The sequence below is a fragment of the Pipra filicauda genome, unplaced genomic scaffold (genome assembly GCF_003945595.2).
Source record: "Pipra filicauda isolate LSUMZ 115617 unplaced genomic scaffold, ASM394559v2 scaffold101_size5749837_pilon, whole genome shotgun sequence".
In the NCBI taxonomy this organism is placed as follows: Eukaryota; Metazoa; Chordata; class Aves; order Passeriformes; family Pipridae; genus Pipra; species Pipra filicauda.
Window position 1 is genome coordinate 4753362 of NW_024103452.1, and position 27870 is coordinate 4781231.

Below are 27870 nucleotides of genomic sequence, written 5' to 3' on the forward strand. Positions count from 1 at the left end.
GTGAAACAAAATTCAGCATTTGTCATATTCCTACATGCTGATAGAAAAAAAAAAAAAGAGAGTGGCAGTTATGAGAAATTACCTTAAGGGGCTGTTTATGGTCTCAGCTATGGAAATTGTATTAAAAACCTACAAGTTGCATTGCTTGGCCATGTCCTCATTCCCTTTGGTGCTATGTCAATTAGCAGAACCAGTGGTCTGAACACGCAACACTGCAGTCACATTAACACAATAATGTTACATTTGGCTTACACCAGAATAATTGATGATAGCTTAAAATTTCTAATATAGAATAATAATACACATGACCCTTGACACTTGTCTCTCCGAAGACATATGAAAAAGTCAGTTTTGACACAAATAAAGAGGACCTTTTACATTGGTCTCTGTTGGTCTGTTTGCCAGCCTTAAGAATTGAACTTGGCTCTTCTAGCACCAACAAAACTGTAAGAAAACTATGCAGTAGATGGTCAAGTAAGACACCATAGTTGAACATATCACACTACAGACTTGTGGTTGAAGTTCAAAAGTACATCAAAATCATAGAAAATCTGATATTTTCTCTGTATGTCTCAATTAATGACATGAAAACCAGTACTTAATTACGGAAAAAAACGAATGCTATTCATAACAACAATACAACAATTACTTCATATAAGTGGCATGAGGAAGTATAAAAGCAAAGAAAAAAATTCCTTGAGATAATTCACTGAAGATAATATTTAAATGCTGCATTTGAGGTATGTGGAATATATGACGAAGGGAACAGGTGCTTTCTTACTTATTTTAGGAATGAGGATGCGAATCTTTTAGAGATTCAAAATTCTACTTCTGAATTTATTATAGCAGTTAATCCTCATTATTAGGTTTGAACTAGGGCTGTCAAGCAACAGTTTTCCAGTGAGTGAGTCACAAATGATAGGCAATTATAACTGACTCAACGGATTAATGAGTGCTTCCCCAAGTGGCTAAGAAAGGCTGCCCTCATCCTGGAGAAGGTTGGGGAACATTTGGGGTATGGAAAGCCAGAAAAAGGGATATGTGCACAAAGAAAGAGAAGGTTTTTTTCTCCAGAATCTGTTGGGAAGGAAACATGTACACCTGTAGGAGTCGAGGAGTATGAAGCACCAGTGGCTTGGGAAGGAATAGACTATTTGGAAAGGGAAGAATTGCCCAAATGAGGGGTTTAGTTTTGTCTGATAAGCACAAGAAAAAAATAAAATTTTTAATTTCCTCTCAATTTTAAAATACGATTATCAGTTATAATTTAAAAAAAGAGCTTAAACTCAGAAATAGGGCAGAATCTCACAAGCACTCACATACCTTTAGACAATATTGCAAAGACTAAACACAAAGGCTCTTCTTCCAAGCCATCTGTAATCACCTTCACAGTGTATTTAGTGTGAAATAGAGGCAGATACTCCAAAAAACATTGTTTCTGTATAAAATTGTCTGGAATATCCAAATTGAATTAAATTAGATATGCTTCCTGGATAATAGGTATGTGTTTCATTTCACAGGCATACACAGCTGTGAATATTATTATTATTATCACTTTAAAGTACCTGTAAGGCCTTTGCATGTTGATCAAAAGTAAGTTCTAACCGAACTTTGAATACACACATTAATGGGATTATTCTGAGAGTAGGATACAACTCTGAATAAGCATGGCAAGTCTCTGACCTTAAGAAATTCCTCATGAAATCACTTAATACCACTTTACAGGTGAAGAAGTTGACACAGAAGAGCCAAAGAATTAATAGGATTTCCCTTTTATGGTACTTTCTTTGATTCCCTTTACAATACAGACTTCCTGTGTATCATCAGCTGTGGTGCTGGGTTTCTGTTAACCTCCAACCTCCATTTGTAGGTGATGTAGCTGAGATGAACAAAACTTTCCTAATTTATGTGACTGTTAGCCAGTAAAGAATGTAGTTACAATGCAGGTTTAAAGAATGATAAAAGACACAAACTTGCAAAAGGATGCCAGAGAAGGAAGTAGAATACCTAGCAGTTTCCCATTACAGATGAGAAACAAAATCTGAATAAATAGAATTAGAAATTTATGTAATTCTTTATCTCAATACTCCAGGCTGCAGAGAAAAGCAAAATTTTCAACATAAAATACTGTTGTTAATAGTTTAGTTTATAACACACTTTTAAAAGGAGCTATGAAGAATTTTCTTTCAATTTTAACAAATTTCTGATCTTTTCACTTGAGTTGAAATCTTGCTTGCCTATTTGTTGCAGGTCAGTTTTTATGGCTAGAGTACAAACAACTAAGGATACACATTTGGAACAAAAATATAGACAGAGATTACCATACTGATAACTGCATAGCCAACATGCTCCAAATATTGCCTTGCTGATGTTTATGACATTTCAGAGAAGTGCCAGCTAGAGCTCTTTGGAAATGTTATCATACATTTCTGTACAACTGAATATATACTTGGTCTTGGTGGATGGACTGACACCTCTTGGAAGAGCAATTTAGAATGAAGTGATTTCCTAACTATGCAATTTGCAGGTAGCTCGGGAATACATTTATGTTGTTGTCTTCAAGGCCATCAGAGTAAGTTCTGATATAGCCATTCATCTGCTGTAGTAGAAGTGAATATGGGGAAAAACACAGTCTGGAAGATAAAAGTTGTCTCTCCCAGATTCCCAGACATTGTTTCTGCTGTGCCTCCTATCACTCGACAGGAACTGGATTTACCACATGGGCTTAACAGAATAGAGACCTTGAAAAGGACCTGGCATGATAGAGGTGAGACCAAGTTGTCCTAGAGATACCACAGAGCAACATTCATCATTACTGATATGACCTTTGTCGTGCTTTGAGAAAAAGAGCTTCATTAGGCATCCGAACCATTTCAGACTCTACATTCATGCAAAAGTAGTGAAGTTGCAGTGGGAAATCCATGAAAGAAGTAATATTAACACCCTGAAATCACCACTTCATCTTAAGCAACCTCGCTCTGTGCCTTGGCCACATGTGGGATCTATTGCTATTCCAGCGTCAGCTGGTCATGAAAGCTGTACCCTGCACTCTCTGCAGCTCTTTTGGATGCTTGTGAGCTTATTTATAATCTGCTGCCTCTAGAAAAGGCCACCAACCCCTCCCCTTTGAAAGGCAGCTCTAAATCCTTTAAATTATCTCACAGAGCTTTTTTGTGTCCTTTTCTCATACAAGGCTGGAATTTCAAAAGGAGCCAAGAGGGGCCATCGGAACCAACATGAGCTTTGCTTCATTAGAGTGGAGAGTAAAGGAGAGCTTTCTTTTACCTCCTTCCACAAGTTAGATGAAAGCAAATAACTACTTCATTCCTCAGATTGTTCCCTGCAAGATCCAACTTTGCACGAAAATATTTATAAGAGATGAGAATTTTATTTGACTGCTCACTTCTAAAGTTTCTGCAACATCCAGCTGGAGAGATAAGCAGGCTGCCCAATAAATGTCAAACACCTTTAAAACATTAGAAGAATAGCAAAAACTTCTGACTTTACTGTGTTTGGCTATCAAACAGCATGGGATGAAAACTAAATGTGGCAGAAAGTAGACTAGTGCTCACACATTTCAGGGATTGCTGTAGATACATTTAGCTCAAGGGGGATCTGTAATCCCCAAACTGAGAAAAGAATCCCCCAAACTGCAAGTCTATTTAGATTTTTTAGAAATTAATAAATTAGGTTTCATCCTGTTCTCACCCTTGAAATTGTTTGGCTGAAAAAGGGTAGATTCAGGGTCACGGCACCTGTCCTTTGAGTTGTACGTATACATATGGATTTTTATTTGCAAACTATGCTCTACAGAATTCAGTCTTGAATATGTTTTTCTCTTTAAAGTGCAGAAACATTCAGAAAGTAACAGAGCTGGTCAGGGGACAGCTTATTGAAAGCTCTGAATGATTAAGCTATTAAATTAGTAAAGCTCTGCAGCCCCAGACAGTTACTTCCAGCATGTGTTACTGGATTTAGGATGAGCTTATTAATGAGGAGAGGCATGGGAAATGTGAGAAGTAAATTAGGTAATAATTTTAAGAATATGGAGACTGTAGTGGTACTGTGTATTTCTTGCTATAGCTGGAAGTTTGGTAAAAATTTAGGTAGTCACAGGTGACCTCAAGATCACAGATAGTGAGGGCATATGTAAGTTTAATCAGCTCAATTTTTACACAACTTTAAATACTCATTTAAGCAAAGACAGTTTCTTAAATTAGGAAGCTTTGGATCAACATACAGCCTAATTTCTTCCCTAGCAGTTAACTGTACTTTCTTTTGATACCTTCCCAGAGAGAAAGAAACTAAATAAATAAACAAGAAGCTTAATTCCTTTTACAGACACTGAAAAGTGATGAGCACCCCTAAAGTCTCATTCAATCTGCCTAACCCAAGATTACCTCTCTGGAGGTACCTCTCCTTCCACTGATAGTGAAAAGAGCCTAATGTGGCTAACTATGTCAGTCACAAAGAAAGAGAGAGACACCACAGAGAACCTCCTGTGGTGCAGGAGAAAGGTTACAACACTCTTAAGATTTCTGATGTTCTCAGCAGCTGTGGCCATCATTTTCTCTCTCGTACATTCAGACACTATCCCACTCAGAAAAAACAGGAAAAGTCAAGTAAAAGTACTATCCCCACAGTTATTCTTACTATCCACAGCTGTTACTGGAGGAGAGCAGGTAACCTATATGAAGGCTGTATGTGGGAGGACCCTGACCTTGCAGACATTCCTGAAGGGAGCTTTAATCCTGCAAGGGAAGGAATTTGCTGAATTGCCCACCAGCACCAGCACAACCCCAGCAGCAACTTTTACGTGTACCTTAATTAACAAGAGCACCAGAACAAGCTACAGAACTTCCATTTAAAAGTTTGACATAGAGCTCCCAGGGTCCACCCCACACATTTGCTTAAAAATAAGTGCGTGGGAGCCTGAAAACAATTTTACCCTTTTTAGCTTTCAAACAACTGGAAAATGTCACAACCATTGGACACCATTTAGAAGGATTTGTTTTCTTCTCAGTCACTTAGGCACTGCCTCAGGTGAAGATGTGATTTTGCTTCAGATCGAACTGGGGTCAAGTCAGGCTCTAGCTGATGTAGAAAATGTTGAAAATATTGGAGCAACTTTGTGTTACCGGTGCTTCCACTCCAGTGTTCCAGGTATGCACAGGAGGGAAAAGTCTGTGAGCCAGAGGAAGTAAATAAAGAAGATGTCTCTCAAACAGCAGCTGTGGGCATTAAAGGTCATATGCGGAATCAGTGATTAAGCAAGTCAAAAGCATATTAAAAGGATCAAAATATAGCAATGCATTGAATTAAACCTGAAAAAACACTTTCAAGAAAACAAATTATTTAATGGTTTCTTTTCAGGTGGGAACTCCACAGAAATGATTTTTGCGCACACGGAGGTTCACGCAGGAGAGATTATAATAAATAACCTATTTACACTGTAACAACTTCCAAAGACCAGGTTTTTTACTTCAAATATTGTTTTGCTAAATGTTATGGAATAAGTACATACCTGAATAAACCCTAAGCAAACAGACAGGTACTTCAGTCTTGATCAAAAGCTTCAAGCACAGAAGTAAATTTTAAGGCAGACTTCAATTATCAGTAGTTCCACTGAGCTCAGTGAAACTATGGATATTTAAATTCCTCAACAGGTCAGAGTTTTAAAGATGTTGTAAAAAACAGTACAAGTAAGTGCTGCAACCTTGTACACAGCAAAAGAGTGGAGTTTCCATGGCTGTCAATACAGTACCTTACATGAATAATTCAGTCATTTGTAAACCGTACAGCACAAATAATTATAGAGAACTCCAGCTTCTCAGAAAAGGGAGGCTCTGTAATTCAAAAACCACTTTTTCCACGGGAATTAAATGGGAAAGTTGGAAACACAAAATGAGAATGTTGGGCTAGGTTTTCACCCTCCTTGTTCCAATTACACTGCCTGTCTGAGGCCCTAATTAGCTAGCTGAAAATTTCCCTATATAGGCAAGATCTGAACTTAGGCACTTCCTTCATCAGCATCTCCCTCTTGTCAGCCTGTGGGCTGTCAGATGCAGGCAGGGTAGTCCTACCACCATCCTAAGAGTTCCCAGGTGTTGTGAAGGCCCCAGTCAACCAATGATAGAAAGACCGACACACAGATCTTCTCTTAAAGACTCATCCTTTTGGGGTGAAAAAAAATGGTGAAGAGGCTGTGGCTGCATCTGATATATTCACTGTCTCCCAGCCTCCTGCACTGACTGAACAGTGAGGTCTGAGAGTTCTGGAGCTGGGTAGAAATGTCAGAAACAGTAGAAGCCAAAGATGCAAATCTCCCTGTTTTACCTTTCTTCACAGTCTTCTTCCTAAGTCGGGTCTGTCCTTCTCTCCCTTTCAGGCACATCAGAGAGGCTCTTCCCTCAGACAGTACTCTTACAACATCGTTGAAGCAAAGGTTTTTTAAGCAGATACTTTGAAATATGAGACAAACTCCAATACTGGTCTCAACTTAAGAGAAACAGTCTCCCTTGCCAATATTTCTCTCCCCATTTCCTTCTCCTACTTTGCCCTGCTTTCCTAATATTTGAGGAGGTATTGAACTGTGAGTTATAGAGTTTGATGGAAAGGAGAAACCACAATCAAACCCACCGGCAGGTCATCAGCTACAACCAGACTGGGTCAACACAGGTATCATATTTACATCAGTCTACGTACAGGTAATTCAGTGCAGTGCCATTCCTCCCTCATCACTGCACGTTGGACAGATTGAAACGGACACAAGTTTTGCAATTGCTTTCACTAGGGCCAGGATTTCATCCGGATAAAAAAATCCATCCTATAAAACTGTAAATCAACTGCACATCAAGGATGGAGTAGTTGTCAATATCACTGCAACTTTAAACAAGACACTTATATTTAATATGGCTTGAATTGGAGCCAGGGAGTAATACAGCTAAATCTGCGTGCAATGCTTTTCCACTTACTTTTTCTCAAGTAATATGTATCCAATTGAGCAACAATAACAGAGGAGAACCACACATGTACTCTTGCAAAACATACTTACAGCATTTAGTAATTTTCAATAGACAAATAAGACATGACAGATGGATTTGAGAAAGTTGGGTTCACAACTTTCATTTGGAGACAAAAATCAGGGTTGCCTTGGGAAAAAATCTGTAAATCAAGGAACTGTTAATGGAAACGCTCTCTTTCTTTGGGCTTAATTGTTTATATTTAAAGGTTACCATAGCTGGTTCCATCTCTGTGCTGTTACCCCTTCCATACTGAGGAGAGCAAAAGAAAATAGGAAACAATAAACGATACAAGAAATCCATCTGGAGTTCAGGCTATATTTATTGTTTTAAACTTTGCACACTCAACTTGATCACCATCTTTCTGAGAACTCTGTGCTCAGTAGAAGTTTCCTGAACAGAATCTGTGACCTAGTGACACAATATAGAGACTTAAAACCGACATCAGAGTTGAAGATTAGAAAAAAAACACAAAAAAAAAAAAAAAAAAAAAAAAAAAAAAAAAAAAAAAAAAAAAAAAAAAAAAAAAGCAAAACCCAAGCCCCCTACATTCTTTAAAGGAAGATTCCTTTACTTTTGACATATCAACAATGACATTTCTTGTTACTTTACAATAAGGACACAGTCTTCAAAGGACACAAAAAGAAGAGCTCAGAGGTTGAAGAGCTCAACTGAGCTTTCGGGTTTATGGTTAGTTTTACCTCATTTAGGCTATGATCCAGAACTTATTGACTTCAATGAACTTTGGATCAGGCTTTTAATCATATTAATTACCTTTGACTGAAATAAATGGATAAATATCATCTGAGTAAAACCTTTCTCATTCATGCACAAAGATGAAAATGCTTGGAAACTTTAAAAAGTACAGAGCAAAACCCTGAAGCTACTGAACAGGAGCTTCACCACAGATGTCAGCTGGACAAAGATTTCCCTAGTGATCTCCTCAAATTTTCTTTAATATGCCACCAAAATCCCAGTGATGTAAACCAAATAACCAAAATTCTGTTTTGCAATAAACAAAAGGAACCTTTTCAGACTACAGATGTGGTCCTAACATATGCATTTATACACTTTCTCTTCCTCTTCCTATCCATAACATGCCCCGTAGGATGCTTCTAATCTTCTGCAAGACTGAGTGACAAGGATTTAAGAGGAAGCAAGAACAGGAGTTCACCAAAACTTCTGTCCAGCAACCTGGGAAACGGCAGAGCTAATACTGGGCCTTTGAAAACAAGTGACCATAGGAAATCAAGTCTGGCAGGGATTTAACCCTTCATGACTCATTTCACTAACTTTTAAAGCAAATGCCTGAGCTTTTTAACCATGTTTGACATCTAATTAGTCGAGACAAACAAGAAGTTAAAATACATCCTCGGTTTTCTTTTGAAATAAAGCACCGACAATTAGCTCCAAGGTATTTGTTTAGGTAAAAAACAAGCACACATCTTAAAAGAAAGTACAATGACAGTCACAGAAAAGTGAAGTCACTTGGGTCATTCTTGTCAACCTGCATGGTTGGCGTTTTTTTTTTTTCAATATCATAAGTTTATTTTACTCAACCACATCTCTTCATGGAGATGAGGAACAGGTAAGTAGCTGGGTAGCTTATTTTTCTACTTGCAAGCAGTTTAAATAGAGATGAATCACTTGATATCACATAGTCACACAGCTGTGAGGTATATCCAGAGAGATACATATTGTCATGTGAGGCATTCTGTCAGTGCCTAAAAGACGTATTTTCAATACCCACAGCTTTTAAGATGTTCCTACGCACGGTGTTAACATTGATCTGTGCATTGAATACTTCGCTAGAAGCAAAATTTGTCAGGAAAAGCACGAGCTGACAAAGCCTAGTTTTCCCTGACTAACAATGACATCCCCATACTCGGTGATCAATGCAGCAGCACAAGCAACAAGCTCTTATTGACCTGGCCAAGCCTTTACACTGGTACTTAACATTAAGTATGTGAGTAGTCTGATCTGATTCTTAGAGTTACATGTTTGAAGTCAAACAAGTGAATCAAAGGCCAGAGTGTGAATTTCTGTAAGTCTTCAGACTTTTAACTTCCTTTGGATTAACTATGCATTTACTATCTTTGCTAGATAGGCTTGCTCAGCACTTGAACTCATATTTGGTACACAGTGATCCACCACATATAAAACAGATTCAATGTTCCTTTCAGTTTCCTGTTTTGCTCATATAGGACTGACCATATATCAAAATTTGACGTCTCATATATTTAAAAACTGAAAATTAGACCTATTGTCCCAGCAAGAGCAGAATGGAAAACAACCAATCAGCAGAGTAGCAAAATACTGTTAAACTGCATAAGGATACAGCGCCAGTGGGGTGAAAATAGGAAAAAAAAAAAGGAGAAGAAAAAAGGAAAAAGAAGAAAACCACTCTCAGTCACATCTGGTCACTTTTTGAAATCAGTTTCTGTGCATTTAGCCAATATGAGCAGGGGTAGCAGACTTGAGCCATGGATAAACTTTAAAAGGGTGAAAAAAACCACAATAATTAATTAGCTATTAAACCCCTTTACAGTATATTTTTATAGTATTTATGCTTCTATATAATAATCTGAGTTTCAGTATGATTGTAAAAGTTTGGAAGCAATTAAGAGGTTTTTAATGAGTTTTTTGACATGACATGTAGTTACAGTAGAAGCTTTCTTCAGATTCCATTACTCAAAATAATCAATTTTGTGTTAAAGACAAATGTTTTTTCTCATTAAAATCAAATTAACAGACTCTGAATCTCTTAAAGTGTTCTTTTCATACATGTATTTTCAAGTTTAAATACTCACAAATATGCATATACATGTTCTTTAAGAAAACTCAGCACACGCATTTATTTCACGCAGCACATCCAAGTTTTGCAGGTGCTTAATTTTTTTTTCATCTGGAGTGTGAAAATGACGCCTGCCCTGTATCAGAGAGGACTTTCCCCTCTCTCATTTGCAGCACGAGAAAGATGAAAAAAAAATGGAAAACGTATTTCTACTGGCAAGAGATGTAGTGACACTATGTAAACTGAGATTGACATCTATGACCAGGCATGCACACACATGTTCTCTTTTTCCCTGCTGTAGAAGCAGTGTGTTACTTCTCCTCCCCCCTTTCAGATCCGTAGCTGCTGCTGCTGCTCCTTCTCTCAGCCTTCAATAATCTGAGAATTATGAGGAGGCAGCTCTTGAGAGAGATGTGTATATACACCTTGGTGTATAACTCTCCTTTTTAGAAAAAATACTCTACAGCTCTCACATTTTCAACTTCTTTCCCAGTCGTACATTCTCCAGATTTGGTGAATTCTTCTGAAAATGTACTTAAGAGTAGAACTATGCTGATAAAGAGAAGAGCCTGTCTACTTCACTGTTCTCCTTTAATACTGGCACTACTATACAAAAGTTAATTACTGACAACTGCAGTGTGAGTGGCATTACACAATTTCAAACGTAAACGCAATCTCACAGCTCTCTTTCTTCAGTTACACCTTCCCTGTGATCTCTTATGACACACATCAGACTACACCGAAAACAACGCTGGTTCAAATAAATCGCACTGCATTAAACATCCATAGGCAGCGTTTTCTGGTGCCTAGCAGTCCTCTCCTCCTTTTCTGGACTGATCTGTTCTTTTCAGTTTATAGTTTCTTGGCAAACCCACCATCTACTGCTTATGTTAGGCATCTGATTGTCAGATTTGTACAAACTGAATATTCATGACTTGAAAATTAACCACTTCATGCCTAAAAAAATAAAATAAACACAAATCATCATCTATTCCATGCTGTTTAAAACAAATCTGGGATTGTGGCTGCACTGCATGCCCAGCATGGGGAAGATGAGCTGGGTAGCCAAACACGACTCATCGTTTTAAAGAGTAAAGTCCAATGAAACAGAGCGAGACTGAAAAATGCTCTAACAGGGATCAGCGCGATCCGGAGTCCTCGTCTGCAAACGCAACTAACTCCTCTTTGTCTGGGTTTAAACTGCCTGGTGCCGACCGCAGCACGGAGGGGCTTTTAGAGTAAATTTTTTCAGAAATTTCTCCAAATGCCAATTTCCCCTTTGGAAGATAAGGAAAAGCAGCGAGGAAGGTGGGGAGGGAGGGAGCGACGGGGCAAGGAGAAGGAGAGCTTGGAGGAAAACCGAGAATAAGAGAGAGAAAAACAGACTTACCTTTATAGGATAATTTGAGCCTTGGCACGTTATTCTTTACATGCTGGCAGTTGACTCTTCCCGCTAGTAATACTCCCAAGGAAAGCAAGGCAATCCCCCTGAGCCAGCCCATGCTGCAGCAGCCACTGTAGGGTCCCCGCCAGCCGCAGCCGTGGCGCTCCCCGTCCTGCCGGGCGCCGCCGGGGAACTTCAGGCAACCTGGGGAGCGGAGGTAACAGGTGATGGGGGTGGGCTCCGCTGCCGCTGTCGCTGCCGCCCCGGCCCCCCGCTCGCCACCGCCGCCGCCGCCGGGGCAACTTCAAGCCCCTCTCACGCACACGCCGCGGGCCGGAAAAGGAGGCAGCCCCCGGGCGGCGTGCGGGCGGGGGGGCGGCATGATGCGGGCGGCGGCGGCGGCGCGGGCCGGGGGCAGGGGCCGGGGCCGGGCCGGGCCGGGGCGGGCCGGGCCGGGCCCCGCTCCCCGCGCGGCGGGCGGGTCCCGGGCGGCGGGGGCGGCCCCGCGCTCCCCGCGCACATGGAGGAGGCGCGGGGGGACACCGGGCTCTGCCCGCGCTCCCGGGAGCGGCTGACAATGGGAGCGCCGGGAGGATCGACCCCCCCTCTACCCCCCCCCTACCCGCCCCTCCACCCGCTTCCCCTTCCCCGGCTGTCACAGCACATGCAATGAAAAAAAAAAAAAAAAAAAAAAAAAAAAAAAAAAAAAGAAAAAAAAAAAAGGAACACATCGCGGCAGAGATGAGAGAACAGAAACCTCCACCGAGCTTGGGGAAAGGCACGGAGCTAGACGTTTCACCAGCTGTTTCGTGTCATTGTCCAGGTTGTTGGGTTTGGGGTTTTTTGCTTGGTTTGGGGTTTTGTTTGTTTGTTTTATTTTTTCTTTTAAAATTTAATTTTACGGGTCTAATCAAAAGATGCGCGTCCCCCCTTTAAAAGCAGCAGCGCAACACAACCCACAACGTTGCTACCCACATAAATAACAGCTCCTGCCCGTAGCGTAATCCTCTTCGGGTTGTTCCCAGTTAACAAGTAACAAAGTCTCGCCATCAGCATAACTTTACAACTGAAGCTTTTAAAGCCTTGTTAGGGAAGGTTGCTCTAACCCCTCCCGTCCTCCCCACCTCCTGCACTACTCCAATTCAGGAAAAGAAATTCCTAGTAAAGCCCACTTCAACAATCAGTTCAAGACATGGACAGGTCTTGAGGGGCTCATAAATTACACCGGCATATTCTCTGAAGTGTTCTTATGAGTTGAAAATGTTCCAAACCTCCCGATTTCTAGGACTGTGATTATTGTAATATATTTTTAGACAATGAAACTAGATAGTGATTTTTGTTTGTTTGTTTAAACAATAGGATACACAAAATCCCCAGAGGTCTTTAAGGAGCTGTAAATATAAACATATAAGCAAACTTAAGCTCTCTCCTCCCACACATTCAAACAACCCCCTTCTAGTGAATGATAGTGTATTAAAATTTCCATGCTGTGCTGAATATCAACGTAATGTGCCTTTTGGAATGTAATGTCTTACACAGATATGTGCCCTGTATTACACTCCTAATGCTGTATTGACAAAAAACGCTGGCAATCGACCTTTATAAAACATTGGCATTGTCAAAGGAAGTGTGATGACCTCTATTTCATTCTATGGTTTTCCAGAAAACAGAGTATGTGAGTACTTTGTGGTGACAGAGGCTATGGCATTTCTGTGAGAGTCTCTTCCTTCCTTTTATCATTATTTACTGTGGTTTGAAAACCAGTTATCTAGTCCTACTGATGGTGACCACACTGCAGCCTGAATTTTACAGAACACAGCATCTCAGAATTTCTGTGTTCAGACCTAGCTACTAAACCAGCATTTGGGAAATAGTTTTAAGTTTAAAACTGAAGTTCATAGTTGAAAAAGCGGGTGTCAGTATGGTTCTAATTAAAATGTAAAGACCCATGCAGAACAAGGCTTGATGCTATGGTAAAGCAAGGGCTAAAGTTCTGTCATTGCTGCTTTCATTGCTTAATATTCACACACCAGTGGAAAAGAAGGGGCTTTTCCCCCCTCTCCTTTTTAACAGATTCTTCTGCTTCCTGAGCTTAATTCATTAATCCCGTGGCATTGTATCTGCCAGATTCAGCAATTCTATTGATCAGCAGCATTGTTAAGAAAAGAAAATAAAAAAATAATGTTGATTTTGGTCATTCCCGCACTTGTTATCCTGAGCATTTTCATGCTCCAGGCAGTGGATTAGAGCTCCAAAATGACAAGAGACGCCTGTCTGTTTTCCATGGATTACTTGCTACAGACATTCACTCTGCAAAGGAATTCATGTCACTTTGAGATTATTTGGAGAATTGGCCTAATGAATTATCCTTTTGTATTGAGCAAACAATTAGAAACAAAACACAAAAGATGCACCATATTCAGGACTTTATAAAGCACATCATTTTACAATGATGTTGTTACACTCCATTTACTTCTAGTTGCATAAAGAAGGCACAGCTAATTTTTTTTCTTATAAGAAAAGATAATACAAAGCTAAAAGTCTGTCTTTCTCATGTATGATGAATGTATAACACTCCAGACTATTTTATGTCAATCAAACAAGCAAATCACGTCCCCAGTCAATATATATTTTCCTCAGAAAAATGTGTGGATTAAATACAATGAATAGTGATTTATCCAAGATTGCATCTGAGAGATATGATACAGCATTATTTGAGGAGAGATGAGACTTTTTCCATCCTTCATGTGAGAAACCACTCGCTTTTGCCTTCCTCTGTGGGATGCACCATCCTAAAGACACAGGGAAGGGTAAAACCTGATCCTCCTGCTATTTAGCTCTAAGTAGTGCTAATCAGCTAGTCAGGAGAGCATATGCTACACCCCTTATTAGGAGAGGGGCAATGGCAGCACTTCAGTGGTGTTTGAAGAGGCTTTATATCTCAAAGGCACCCATTGCCATATGGTGCTTCTGCCAAGGCGAAACTGGGCTCTGCTTGGAAGGAATGATTTGGCCAACACTCCTACTGCAAGTGCCAGAAACATCAACTCTGGGAATTTAGGGTGGGCAACAATTCACTTTCAAGTAAAAATCTATTCACCTTTTTTCTTTGGTCTTTTAAAAGAGATCTAACTGCTGAGTTTAGAGAGAGGCAAAAAGTAAAATCCAATTCTTCATATAATACCCTTATCCCCTGAAGAAATGAAGACCACAGTTACCAGCTTAATTAATTATTCCATTATTGTACTGCAGGTTCACAAGGAATAACAATTCTTCTGCATCTTTTCCCATATTTGTTGCAGATTCTATTTTTATTTTGTGTAATGGTATTTATATGACATTCTATATAGTGTTTTATGTTTCGAAACCCGGATAGACCCTTGTGGGTTCTGTTTAACATTTCTGCTCTCATGCTGTGTTGCATTATTATTTTTGAGTTTTTTTATACCACCTTCCAATATGTGCAGCAACTTCACATTGATAGATCCCACAAAAAATTATTTTTTGATACTTCTGGGCTTTCCCTGTTAACTATCCATACAGAATTACTCTTTCAATCACTTACAAGTTGGCATCATTTTGGTGCATCATTCTCATTACTCAGAAATAGTATTACTTGACTCATGATTACTTCAAACCTTGCTGCTGCTGTGATTTTTATACTTAGAAGCTCTTGAAAGCTCAACTGTTTTAAGAAAGTCTTTAGTGTGCTTTAGAAATGTACTTATGTTTTCAGAATTGTTTCCTATGTTTTGGATGAGTCATTAGTTGTTTATATTCATGTCATCATGTCCTTCTCAGAATTACGCAGGAATTACCAGAATCTGTTTTTGACACTCACTACTAATCCAGTAATTTTTGAGGGAAAGATTTCTTGGGTTGAGTGTGCAATTTCTGGTTAAAATCAGAGAAAGAAAACCTTCTCAGTCAGTATCTTATTGCTAAAAACCTCCCTAGAGAGCACACTCCTGCAGGAAATGTAAAATCTTAACTCCCTGTGATTTTCTTTCAAAGCAGGTGAATTGCTTGATAAGCAGAATATTTACAGTTCTGCAAAAGGTTCCTTTGAAATTGCTCCAGTTCTACACATAATGATACTTGAAAAATGCTTTCAAATAACTCAATAATTATTGGTCCAAAAGGAGGCTCAGTCTAGAAACCAATTATAAGTGCAGTTGTCATGTGATGTGCGAGAGACCTAGAACACAGTGTCACAACATAGGGACTTCAGAAGCAAAATCTCGTTTAAGAATATCCAGGCATCATCTACCACATTTCCCTTTTCTGTCACTGCCTGCCACTCTCTCATTTGGGACACTACAGACTTTTTGTGGGGACATACTAGAAACATGGTGAAGAAGAATGTTTAAGACTAGTCCCTGTGGGCATATGAAAGGGATTGTTTTTCACGCAGATGAGTGAATGCACCAGCTAATTGAGTAAAAAGGACCATCAAGTGGCATTGGGGAAAAGCAGCAATACAGAGGAACTTCAGATGTTGGTCTTACTCCTGAAGGCAACATGTCATGAAGCTCTACCTCTAAGTTCAAGTCCTTTGCCTATATCAGGCAGGAATCTAAACCTGGAATCTATTTGACATAGAGCTTATTGCTGACACAGTTGTTCTTCTCTTTTTCTTGTGGAAGAAAAAAAAAAAGAAGGAAACCAATAAAAGGCCTATACAAAGAAAAATGCTTCTGATAACCAGACCTGCTGAACTACATATCAGCTATTATTTTTACAGTGCTGATGATTATCACATTAACTCGAGAGGTTTTAAATAGCTGCTTCCATCTGTTTTTTAAAGGATTTAAAATTCTGTGGAGTGGCACTTTTTGAGTTCTGAAACAATCACAGAGCAAAGCTACTTAAAAATGTACCAGCAAAAAGAGATGTGAAGGTGTAGAGTTTAAAATTTTATCAAACTGGTGTTGTGAAAATCACAGGCTTGCATCTAGATCTGGAAATATCCTTGATGTTGGAAGTCTAGACATGTCTTTCCCCAGCGCTCCCTTGGGCTATGTTGCATTTGGTAGCCTTATTCAAATCTCCTCAATCTGCATAAATCTGTAATATTTTTTATTTTTGTATGTGATTGGGTTGCTAACCAGACCAGTCAGTATCTGCATTCTCTCAGTAACACTGCATCTTACCATCTTGTCACAATCAACTTTTCCTTCATTTCTCAGGACTAATGAGACTGTACTCTGTGTGATGCTTGTACTTTTGGCAGCATAATGGAATCTGTATCAGTATGATGTGTTTTATTCACAATGCTTTCGGGTCTATTAAACACCTCATCAAATTCTTCAAAAATTTTCTTTGCATCCTGTTCTGTAGACAGGTTATATGCCCGTCTGAACAGCAACATTTTCAGATTTCTCTTCAAACCTAAACAAACCTCTTCTATTCCCTTGGCCTCTGCTGCCTGATGTTCATCTCATACACAGATGTGTGGCAACTGTGATACCCAGAGCCATGGCAAGAAACCCACCTTAATATCTCAATGTTGGGCATGCGACTTTCATAAGAGTTACAAAAAGTTTATTTTCCACAATTCCTGATGTGGGCCAGTAGCTTCTGTTTTCAATGGATTAACTCTAGTGTACTCATCCAAATTGAACAGAATTTCCAAGTCTTTTAACTTCCACATACAGAGACTTCCATCCCTCTAATTGCTTATGTTTATTGGCTCTTTGACCTTCGCTGAGGAAATACTGGACATATGGGGTTTTTTTACAGGAGATGAGGGAAATGCAAAGAAATATTTGATGTTCTAATTCTTCATAGGAAAGCCAATTTAAGAAAAATCATTATAAAGAGAAAACCAAAGCAACAGCAGCCACGAAACTTTTGGCTCCTTGAATCCTATTCCAGGTCTGATGTGTTGAACTTTGTTGAGGGAAGTCTAATCAAGCCGGAAGGTCTCCCCCAAACAACCAGCTGCAGAATCACTTGCTCCTCTAACCCAAAAGATTTTGTGGTTGGTGGATCTCTGAAAAGATGGATAATAAAGCAATTCTGCCCTCTTCCCCACTGCTGGATGGAGAGACAACTTACAAGGTGTGTTACACACAAACGCATTACAGATTCAACTACTTTGGCATCCAAATCCAGTTTGAGCTTTTATCACCCATATTTTTTTCTGAACTGGGACAACTGACAATACATAAAATATTTTCCTGAAAAAAAATCAACAAACTACTATGATCAGAAAAATAAGGTATAGATAAATACAAAAATATGGTTTTCAAGATTTTCTGCTTGACTTTGAAAGTCCTCTTGTATTCTGACTTGCATCTTTAGACCCCTGTATACCTTTCAAGGCCTGAACCCAAGGCCACACACTGAGACATGACAAGAAATTGATCCCGTGTTTCTCACGTATTGTGCCAACAGTCCCATCCTTACCTCTTCATTTGTCATAGTATGCAAGTCATTCCTGTCAGCCCTAAATGTCCCTCTTTATCGCTCTGTATACAGAAAATCCCCAGTTCTATTGTATCTGGGATCCATCATGGCCAACCTTTTGCTTAGTAACCTTTACTGCCAACTGTCAAAGACTTGAAAGATGCAACACTGTCTTCTGTGCCACCCATTCATCACAGGCTTTTAAATACTCCAGGTGAATTGCAGCAAACCACAAACTGGAAGTGTATGCAACATCTTCTCTGATCATTGTTCTTTTCTGGACCTTTCTTCTTCTCTCTCTGCTGTTTTTTTTTTTTTCTTCTTAAGCTGAGTGGTTCATTAGTATATGAGAAAGATATAAGACCAATTAAACTGTAACCACCGACTGTCATCTTCATACATCTGCCCTATTTGACTTTCTAGACTGGAAAACTTTTTAATGAGGATTTTTTTTTTTCATGGACAAATTACAAGTCTGATTCTGTTGAACGCAGTGTGTGGGTGCAAATTGTTTTTGGAAGATCAAACAATATCACATAAAACATAGGGGCTAAACAGTCATTTTATGGCTTCTGATGTAAAAGCTGATAGGTATTTAATCACTACTGAGATAGCCTGTGGAAACTGGGAATGGTAAGTAAACTGTGATAGCTTTCAATAATTTGACCTCTGGGAATGCTATTAGAGTCAGCAATATGTAGAAGTGTGTGCTAGAAGAGGAGAGGGAGGGGAATTCAAAGAAAAACAAGCTCTAAGAAAGCATTAGCTAACTCTTTCCCTTTCTGAGTCCCCAGTGAATAGGGATTTCAGCAGGGGAGGGGAAATTTATCCCTCCTCTAGATTGAATTTGTAACTATTTCAGAAAATCTTTACACTACACTATTTTTCTATTTGCTTCTCTGACATCAGAGTTCATGATATTTTAGGCAGGTAAATATAGACATAGAAAAGAAAGATTCCTTCTATCTCCTGAAGTGTTGAAATCCAAAACAAATTTGGGATGGAGCTGAACCAGTCAGTCACATAAATCTTGTTTGTGGAAATCCAAACATAGGTTGGACACATGCACACACATATATCATTAGAGCAATTCTCTAGGAAAATAACTGAAAACCCAGCTTGTTTTCTGTTACTCAGGCATTCTAGAAGTACTTCAAATACTTTGACATTTGTATGTGCATACCAGAGAGAACGACTACAAGGAGCATCAGGTAATAAACATCCCTGACTCTACAATTAGGATTTTTACACCAGACCTTGGTCTTGGGTCAAACCCAAGTCTGAACACTTGCAGTCAACCTTCTCTCTTTTCTCTCCAAGCAGGGTATGAAGCTGCAGTTTCAGTGCTCAGATCTCCTTAGAGCACCTCACGCAGTCCCTGAGGACTAACAGCAGTGGTAGACGTGGTAAAAGTGGCAAAGATGGCAAGATGTGGGGAGGAGCACTGCACCAAGTCAGTTTGACAGCTCATTGGAGATCATATGATAATGGAGACCTGCTGACACTGTACAACATCTTTTTGCTCTCTCAGAGCCTGCCCTGTTCCCTGTAACTGGGTAGTAGGACAGACAAAGATGCTGGTGATACCAGTAAATATTTCCCACGACAATGGAAATTCTTAATTCTGGACCAGAATTAGCTACTTAACAACACCTTAGTGACTTGTGAACAGACTAGGAAGGAAAAAAAATTATATACTAATAAGCCAGGTTTTCTGTGTATGGAAAGTAGTTTAATTAAAACATATGTTATATTATACCAAAACAGTAATGGAAAAAGGCCGGACTCATATATGCACACTATCTATATACACATAGAGAAAATACATATTGTATATTGATAGTATAACATAAAACTAGCATAATTAGGCATCTTCATTTCCCCTGGCATTTTACAATGTCTCACAGATGAATCCCTCAGGTTTTCTTTTTTGTTGAGCATTTTTTTTTTTTGTTTTTTTTTTCTTCTTTTTTTTAAAGCTTATATGCATCATGTCCTGGTTTCATGAATTTCTCAGCCCAATTCCTGAGTGTTTCTTAAAGCTTTACATAACAACCTTATAAACTGTAAATAGGTCTATTAAGGTTGCTTTTCTTCTTTCTTTTTTACTTATTTTTAAGTTTGTCTCTACCTTCAAGTGAAACAGAACGAGAATATGTTCATAAAGACAAAAAATTCCATTGTTTATACTGATCAGCACAGACTAGGCAGTGAGGGGGAAAAATCAAGGCATCTGTTGAATACAAATGAAGGCAGCAGGTTGGTGTGTGAGTCGTTAGGTTCTAAAGCTGCTTGTCATTCACTTCTAGCAACTGAAACCTCACTCTCTTCCTCTCCCCACTCTGCCATGGGACAAAGTTGAGGAAAACACTGTGACTCCAGGAAGGTGATTTTACATTGCAAAACCTGATGGACACAAGCTCAGTCTTTACCCGCTTGCAGCCGTGTTCCATCACAGACCTAAGTTTACCAGTTACATTTTTGTTCTAAACACACCCTTTTAGCTGCTGATAAAGAGCCTTGAAACTATTTGCATGATGTTGCTAAGGACAGTGCCTAAACCTAGAATTAGTGTCCTTAAAGGTTTTATTATGATGGCAAAACCAACTGTTAGGAGAGCTGCCTTGTGCCCAAAAGGTCTATATTGTGCTTCAGCAACAGGGGTTTTCACAATAAATTGTGAAAATTGGAAGGAGAAGAGGAAAAAAACAACACCCCAGACTTCAAACGAATCTTGCTCCCCATTTTTCTTCTAAAGTGTTGAACGATACATGACATCATAGGATGAGCGGTAATTCCCCCTTCTCTATTTTGAAGGGAATAAACAGGTTCTATTTCTGAGAAAATGTACTAAAGCCAAATTTTACTGTCAGTTACCCTGATGCCAGTCCCAAGCAAAAACAGTTCAAATGCAATTCCTCTGGATTCACGCTGATGTAACGGAGAACAGAATGTGGTGCTTGAAAAAGCAGCTGTCACCTTATGGAAAACTTTATGAAATATCTTATTTGGAAACAAGTGTTTTTCTGTGCAGTGTATTTCCCTGTACTTCTTTTCCTTCGTTCTTTCTTTCTGAGGACAGTGTTTTAAAACAGAATCACTGTTGTTTCCTAAGAATTTATCTACTTCTGCACTTATTCCCCACCTGACATCATAATCCTCTGTTTGTGACATAATAATAATTTTTACAATGACCAATTGTGATACTACAAGCTGGGCTTAAAATCTGATCCAAAAAATGCCTTTTACTCTGATATCTTACATAACGTCATATCAACTTTCAGCTCAAGAGATAATAATTTCAACCAAGTGACATCAATTAAGGGAGTGGTACACTTGATATAACTCCCTAGAGATAAATCCCTCCATAGTTTACATTTTTATGATTTGACCTCTAAAAACATTTCCACTTTCTACCCAATGCTCGTTTATACAAGGTTAATGATTTTGCTGAAGAAAACATTACGTATACTGTTCAGTTCAGTCTCCCACAGGAGTTAAAAGTCACAACAAACAGAAGCTTAAGAAAAGGAAAATCAAATGCAAATATATTTCTCATGAATTGTTCAATGAATTTCAGATACCATAGTGATTTATGTGAATAACTTGCAAAGCAACATCCTTCTTGACGAGTGCTGAGTGAGTACCCTTCCAAAGTTTGCAGTCTTATGTTTGAGGATACAGTTTCATCCTGTATTTTTCCTCTGAAATTCAGTGGTTTCTCTGTTCATCCTACCATCTTTGGCAGCTTTAACTGGAGTTATTCATGGGTTTCAAATTATGCACATGCTTTTCTGGATCTGTGCCCAATGTGTGTTGAAATTTTGTAAAGACTAGGAGAGACAGCACAATCCAGAATCAGAGAGAGCCAATTTTTTGCTCTTTAGTGCACTTTAAACTTCGGGGAAGGACCTCCAGGAAAAATAGTTATCTAGGCAAACAGGTTATCAGATCTGCATAACCTAAACCTTATCTTCTTGACAGGTGAAAATACTTGAAAATCGAAGACTGCACCCAGATTTAAGCCTGATGACTAACCCAGCCTGATGCAGGACCAAGATTTCTAGAATTTCAAAGTTTCATGTTTATGGTAGACCATTATACAGAGCTGTAAATTATTTTTAACAAATATTAAACTCTGGATTGTTTAAATGACTGGATTTCAACCTGTTTCCTCCTATAACATATTTCTAAGGAAATTGCTTCCTCAATTTAAATAATTTTGCTTTTTGTAAGACACTAAGCATAAAAACCGACAGGTGAAAGAAATAAACTAATATTCTGTTAATAGTCTCTACTGCAATTGTTATTTTAAAGTTGCTATATCTCATTAAAGATCCCAGAAGTTCCTACCCTTCCACAAGTTTTGTCTTCCTAAGTCAAGAGAACTCTCAATTGTGAGAGAATTATTTTCTTCTTGGTAAAAATATATGGTAAAAATGTGTGGTAAAATGTTCCGTCTGGAGAGCCCAGCTATAGAACTGTAAAAGTGTATTTCTCTGTGCTATCATCTCCGTGAAAGCCATGTGCACACAAGATGAGTCTCATACACCATAAGATGGATCTCTGATGACATGAATTAGTATATAGCATGTGTTGCTTTGGAAAACTTTGTTTCATATTGAACACTAGTTGATGATACTCTCCAGTAATATCACATTACAAAACTGATTATAAAAATACCGCAACCACATTATGGATAAAGTTATTATCCATTCTGTTTGCCACACCAATGCCTTACCATGCAAATCCATCCTAGATTTATTGACCGCAAATTATTGTAGATGTGAAATAAATTAGTTGGAGAAAGAAGGATATCTTTATGGCTTTCAGCACATCTCCAGTGGAATCGGCATGAAAAACGCAAAACCTATTTCAGTAATCTTTTCCAACGTTTTCTATATGCAACAGCCACTGCCTCAAAAGCCGTGCTTCTTCACTGATCATGTTTTCAAGACTCCTAAACCAAAGCTTTCAGTTTATGATAGAGGTTATTAAGTTGTTTGCTTGCTTATGTGTTTCGTTTTTTAACATATTATATAGTTCAATTACTGGAAAGGAGAAGTTTGAGATGGTGCCTGTTGCTATTGCATGAAATTAGTCTGGGCTCCAGCCAAACTCAAGTCTCATTCTCATTAAGATGGAGACATTCAGATGAAAATTAAGACCCTTCTAATGAAATAGAAGTGGCAGGACACATTACCTTATTTATCTAGTTGTGCTTGCATGATTTGCTAGACCAGCAGCTATGACAAATGTTCTTTACACAATCTATTTTCAAGACTATTTCCATTAAAAGTAACATGATTGAGTACACTGCTTTGCTCATTGTTGAGATATGCTCCAATGTTTATATCAAACCAATTAAACTGTGTTGTTTTAAAGCAATAAAAATGGTTCTGTAATTGCCACATGTTCTTCTCTGCCATTTTCAAGTCTGGAGACTAGGAAATAGTTTGCAAGCTTTCTGTGCACACTATTTTATCCTCACACATTTGACCTTTTAATTTTATCTTGTGTTGATTTGTGATAAAGCATTCTAGATCTTTTGTGTGTGTGTGTGACTGTAGTTCTTCCTTATCTTTTTTAACATTTAGAATAAAGATACCTAAAGTAATACTGTTATTATTGCTATTACTATTATTTCAAACTTTTCCCTTGCTTGCCCGTTATCGTGATTGTACCTACCATACTACAAGTAAAAATCACTGAGTAGCTATGGTAAAGCAATGTCATTGCACACAATCACATCATTAACATACTCCTGCTGGCAGTTGAGAAATGTATTACACAGCTCGCTTTGACACATCTGCTTTTGTGCAATATGTACCGTCATCCTCACAAGCATGTATTAATTCTGAGTGCCTCCATCTGAACCAAATTAAAACAGCCTGAATTTGAAATAATGGGTGTCCTAAAAAATGTTTTTCATAGAATGCTATATTTGGAGGCAATTAAAGTTAGCTACCAGTTCTGGAAGCCTCTTGGAAAGCATTGTTTGTGGGTTTAAATTTGGGGCATTACACTATTTAGAATTCTGTGCAATGTGATCTGCGTATGCAAGCAGATAATTAAGGAATTGTCTCCTTTTCAATACCTGAAATTACAAGGAGTGTATTTCTCTATGGACTTCTGGTATCTTCTGTGGAACACTTTCCTTTGCATTCATATGTTTCCTTATGTGGTGTTTGTGAGACTCCCACCTGCATCCAGCTGTGGGTTCCTCGGCCCAGGAAGTACATAGACCTGTTGGAGTGGATTCAGAGAAGGGCCATGAAGCTGATTCCTCTCAGCTATGAGGAAAGGCTGAGAGAATTGGGATTGTTCAGCCTGCAAAAGTGAAAGCTCCAGGGAGACCTAATTGCAGTCTTCCAGTACCTAAAGGTGACTACAAGAGAGCTGGAGAGGGACTTTTCACAAGGACATGTAGTGATAGGACAAGGGGGAATGGCTTCAAGCTGAAAGATAGTAGGTTTAGATTATATATTAGGAAGAAATTCTTGACTGTGAGAATGGTGAGGCACTGGAATAGGTTTCCCAGAGAACTTGTGGATCCCCCATCCCTGAAAGTTGGATGTTAAGGTTGGATGGTGCTTTGAGCAACCTGGTCTAGTGGAAGCTGTCCCTGCCTACACCAGAGGGGTTGGAACTGGATGATCTTTTTGGTCCCTTCCAACCCAAACCATTCTGTGATTCTATAATTCATGCAAGCTAGAGCAACAAAGGCCCATTCAAAGCTAATCTGGGGTAAAAGCAAGACATAGAAGGACTTAGGGCATAGAGTTACCTACAAGGCCACCAGGAGTATTTGTTCACTCTAAGTGGCATGTATCAAGCTCCTTTGAGCATCAGGCTTTAATGGCACTTATATTACCTGCCTAGGAACAGCTCTGGATGTATGGAAACAGGTAGGAGAACATGTAGCTTATCATTTGGATAGTTATATATATGTAGGTTTTTTTCTGCAATATGGAACATCTTAAGACTACTCAACAGGCTGCGTGTTTTGAGGCTTAGGCTGTAGGGCTGAGATACAGTACTGTGTGACTGTGAGCTGTTATGCATCATCTGATTATGTGAACACAGCCTGTTGCTAGTTCATGGTAAAAATGTGTGAACTCATACCTCTACCACCAATGCAAAAAGCACGTGTCCCTTCTTATGCCTCCACTGCACAGTAACTATTCACTGCTGAAGCCTTACTCCTGTCAATGCAGCACAGCACAGAAGCAATTTACCCATCACTGAGAATTCTATTTGGAAATCTCATCAAAGGCAGGAAGGAAAAGAGTGCAGAAAAGAATTGGTAAAAGTCCCCAAAACCTAGTGAAGTTTTCTGAGTTCAGAGGCTAAGTGGTGGGGAGAGAAATTGAAGCTCTTTCTGGAGAATGTTATGGTTAGTAACAGCATCGAGCTGATATTTGTACTATATCCTTTATATTCTTTAAGAGAAAAAAAGCCCGAAAAAGCCAAATGATGGGAGAAACAGAGATACAAAGATGACAAAATTTTCCCATAAGATGTTATAAGCTCAAACCAATGTGAATATTACATATATTGGACCAGTCTGTGTCTCTGAGAGCTTTCAAATTAATGGTGGAAAGCACAATGTCAGGACTCATATCTGTAAAGGAGAGGGCTGCTGCTGATACTGTGCTCCGTATGCACTTAGAAAGTGAGAAAAAAATAGGAAGAGGGCATACATTTTTATCAGCTGCCATATTATTTTGCGAACAACCTATATTCATGGGCCATGCTGGACTGCAAACTCCATGTCTGTCCCTGTGAAGAAGTGCCCAGCTTTAGCCAGTGAAGACCTGACAGCAGATATCTACAATCATATAACAGTAAATTGAAGGCTTTGAACTCATCTGCTTGCGTGAGATAAATAACTTTAAGAGACATAGTTAATGCCACAGTTATCTTCTCCACAAGTGGAAGAGTTGGCTGTGATCCACTTCCGACTTTGAATTTTTACTACCACAGTTAATATCAGATAAAAGCTCTTTTCAGGAACTAAGAAAATTGTGTTAGAGAGAGCAGGAGTGCTCTGCCTCCTTTGCAGCAGTTGGGAGTTAGTGGACGTGCTGTAATTTAATTTCTGCAATATTTGCTGGGACAAGTCTCATTCCAGAAGGAAGCCTTTGTTATGCACATGTAAACCAGAATATCAGCAGTGTCTGGAACAGGACAGGGTAATGTTATAATAGTGATAAAGAAGTAACACAAACTTCAGCTCAGAACAGCCAATAATATGGGTTGCAGATCGTTGGTCAGCTAAGGAATCTAGCCAAGGCAGATGGAGTTTATAATTTAAAGGATTTTCTTGTACTTTTTCTGTGACAACAATTCACACTACAAAAAAAATCTGTCATAACAGTGATTGTCAAAGGAGAAACAAAAACTGCACAACCATAAAGACTGTCTTATGCTGTATTACCAGAAGGTGATGCATCCACAACACACTTAGTAAACGGGACAAGATTTACTTTATACACTGCTATCTCTGTCTGTGCTGCTTCTTTCTATGTATTTAAAAGGATTCTTCAGTGAGTAATAAATTCCCTGTCAAAAACTAGCTTAACTTCACTGAATTTGTTTTTATGAAGAACATTTCACACACTCCATTTCACCTATTTTTCAAAACTAAAAATATTTCCTGAATGTCTCTGGAACATGAAGAGTCACTTCAGGAGAAAAGAAAATCATATCTAGATTGTCTTTTCCTACTATGTTTCCACAGTTTCTTTATTTCTGCTCTGTGTTTCTACTGTTCACAGGTGAACAACCTCCAGTGCTGGGGAGGCAGATAGTTAAAAAAATCAAAAATAAATAAATATCCCCGTCTTCTACCCTTTGGAACACGGGCTGTTTCACAACAAATAAAGTTCTTTGAGTAATTATAGGAAATTAATCACTATTTTTGTTAGAGTTTTGTATGAATTTCAACCTTTAGTTACTTTTATTTAAAATGTGTATGATATATTCTCTGTAACATTTTTTTAGAAGCAAAGAAAAAAGCTGTATGAAATCTTTGCTGATACTATGGAAATGTAAAAAAATGGAATACTACTGTCAAGTGATATCACCTTAATGTAATGAATAATAGTAGTTAATAATGTATATCATGGAAATCTGATTGCTTGAGTAAAAACTGTCTTACAGTTTTACTTTGAAAAACAAGTGGATACTCTGTTCATTTGCTTGTGGAGATGGCTCTGAGATATGAACATAAAACATATCAGGATTAGAAGGTTGATCCTATTTACACTCAGGAGAAATAGTGCACCTGCCATTTGCAAGAGCGGTAGACACAGTAGGAAACTGAGATACCTGAAGAGAAGACCAAAAACATCAGAAAAATTATCAAAGTTGTGATAAATAAAGCCATCAATACCTGACAACCCCATCCAATCACCTCTAATTTTAGAGGGTTGAGGTAGAGGCCTCCTCCCAGCCACCATGAAGCTTCTGAGGCTACCCTGAATAATCTGTGTATTGCATTTACTAATACCCCAAATCACATGACCAGAAAGGAATCACATGCAGTACTTGAGCCAAAGAAATCTGGAATAACTACGAGCAGTACAGCAACAAAAGCTGAATAAGTGGGTAAACTTAGGAAGGAAGAGTTCTTAAATTGGCTTGACATTAAATGTTCTTGCTCTACACAATGAGACTCACGAGTCATTCGAACATGTATAGCTGAGCAAGAGCACAAAAGTTTTTAAGTGAGGGAAGATTTTTCAAAATAAACATAGAAGAAAATCAATGTTTTTAACTTTGGCAGAATAATCAGCAGTGATATCAGAGTTCATATAGTTTGTTTGCCCAAAGCTTGGCTAAATTTTTCCTCCCAGCAATGGTGGTAAAGATTAGTAAGTAAAGATTAGTAAGTAAAGTTTTTAGTGAGAGTGATTCCCCTATCACCCTTGTGAGAATAAATCCAAACAAAGTATGTTTTTCGAGAAGGTGGCATTCATGGAGCTGTCTACCTGCTTTCCCTTCTGTCTTCTTGGATATATCTGAATATATGTCCCTGTCACCACTGAGCTGATGCAGCACCAGCTCCTAGAAGATGAGCAATGAGAGGCCTTGGTGTGCTATGCTCATTCTCCAGATATACTGTACACTCTTCCCAGGAATATCAAATTTATTATGCTAGCACAGAACCAAAGCACAGTGCACCCTCATTAAAACTGGCCTTCCTGACAAAAATGGATTTACAGACCACTTCGAAAATAATAATTACATTCATT

General features: G+C 38.7%; 1 protein-coding gene across 2 annotated transcripts in view; it reads right to left on the minus strand.

Annotated features, from left to right (window-relative positions):
- The window catches only part of SEMA3A (semaphorin 3A), a 324291-nt gene that overhangs the window by 152249 nt on the left and 144172 nt on the right, over positions 1-27870 (minus strand). Inside the window, exon 3 of one of the 2 annotated variants that reach the window (XM_039389081.1) lies at positions 11207-11404. In XM_039389081.1, the coding sequence (XP_039245015.1) occupies positions 11207-11318 (112 nt within the window). In that variant the 5' untranslated portion in view covers positions 11319-11404. Of the gene's footprint in view, positions 1-11206; positions 11491-27870 lie in introns of those variants that run through there. The other variant, XM_039389108.1, reaches the window with a different exon arrangement.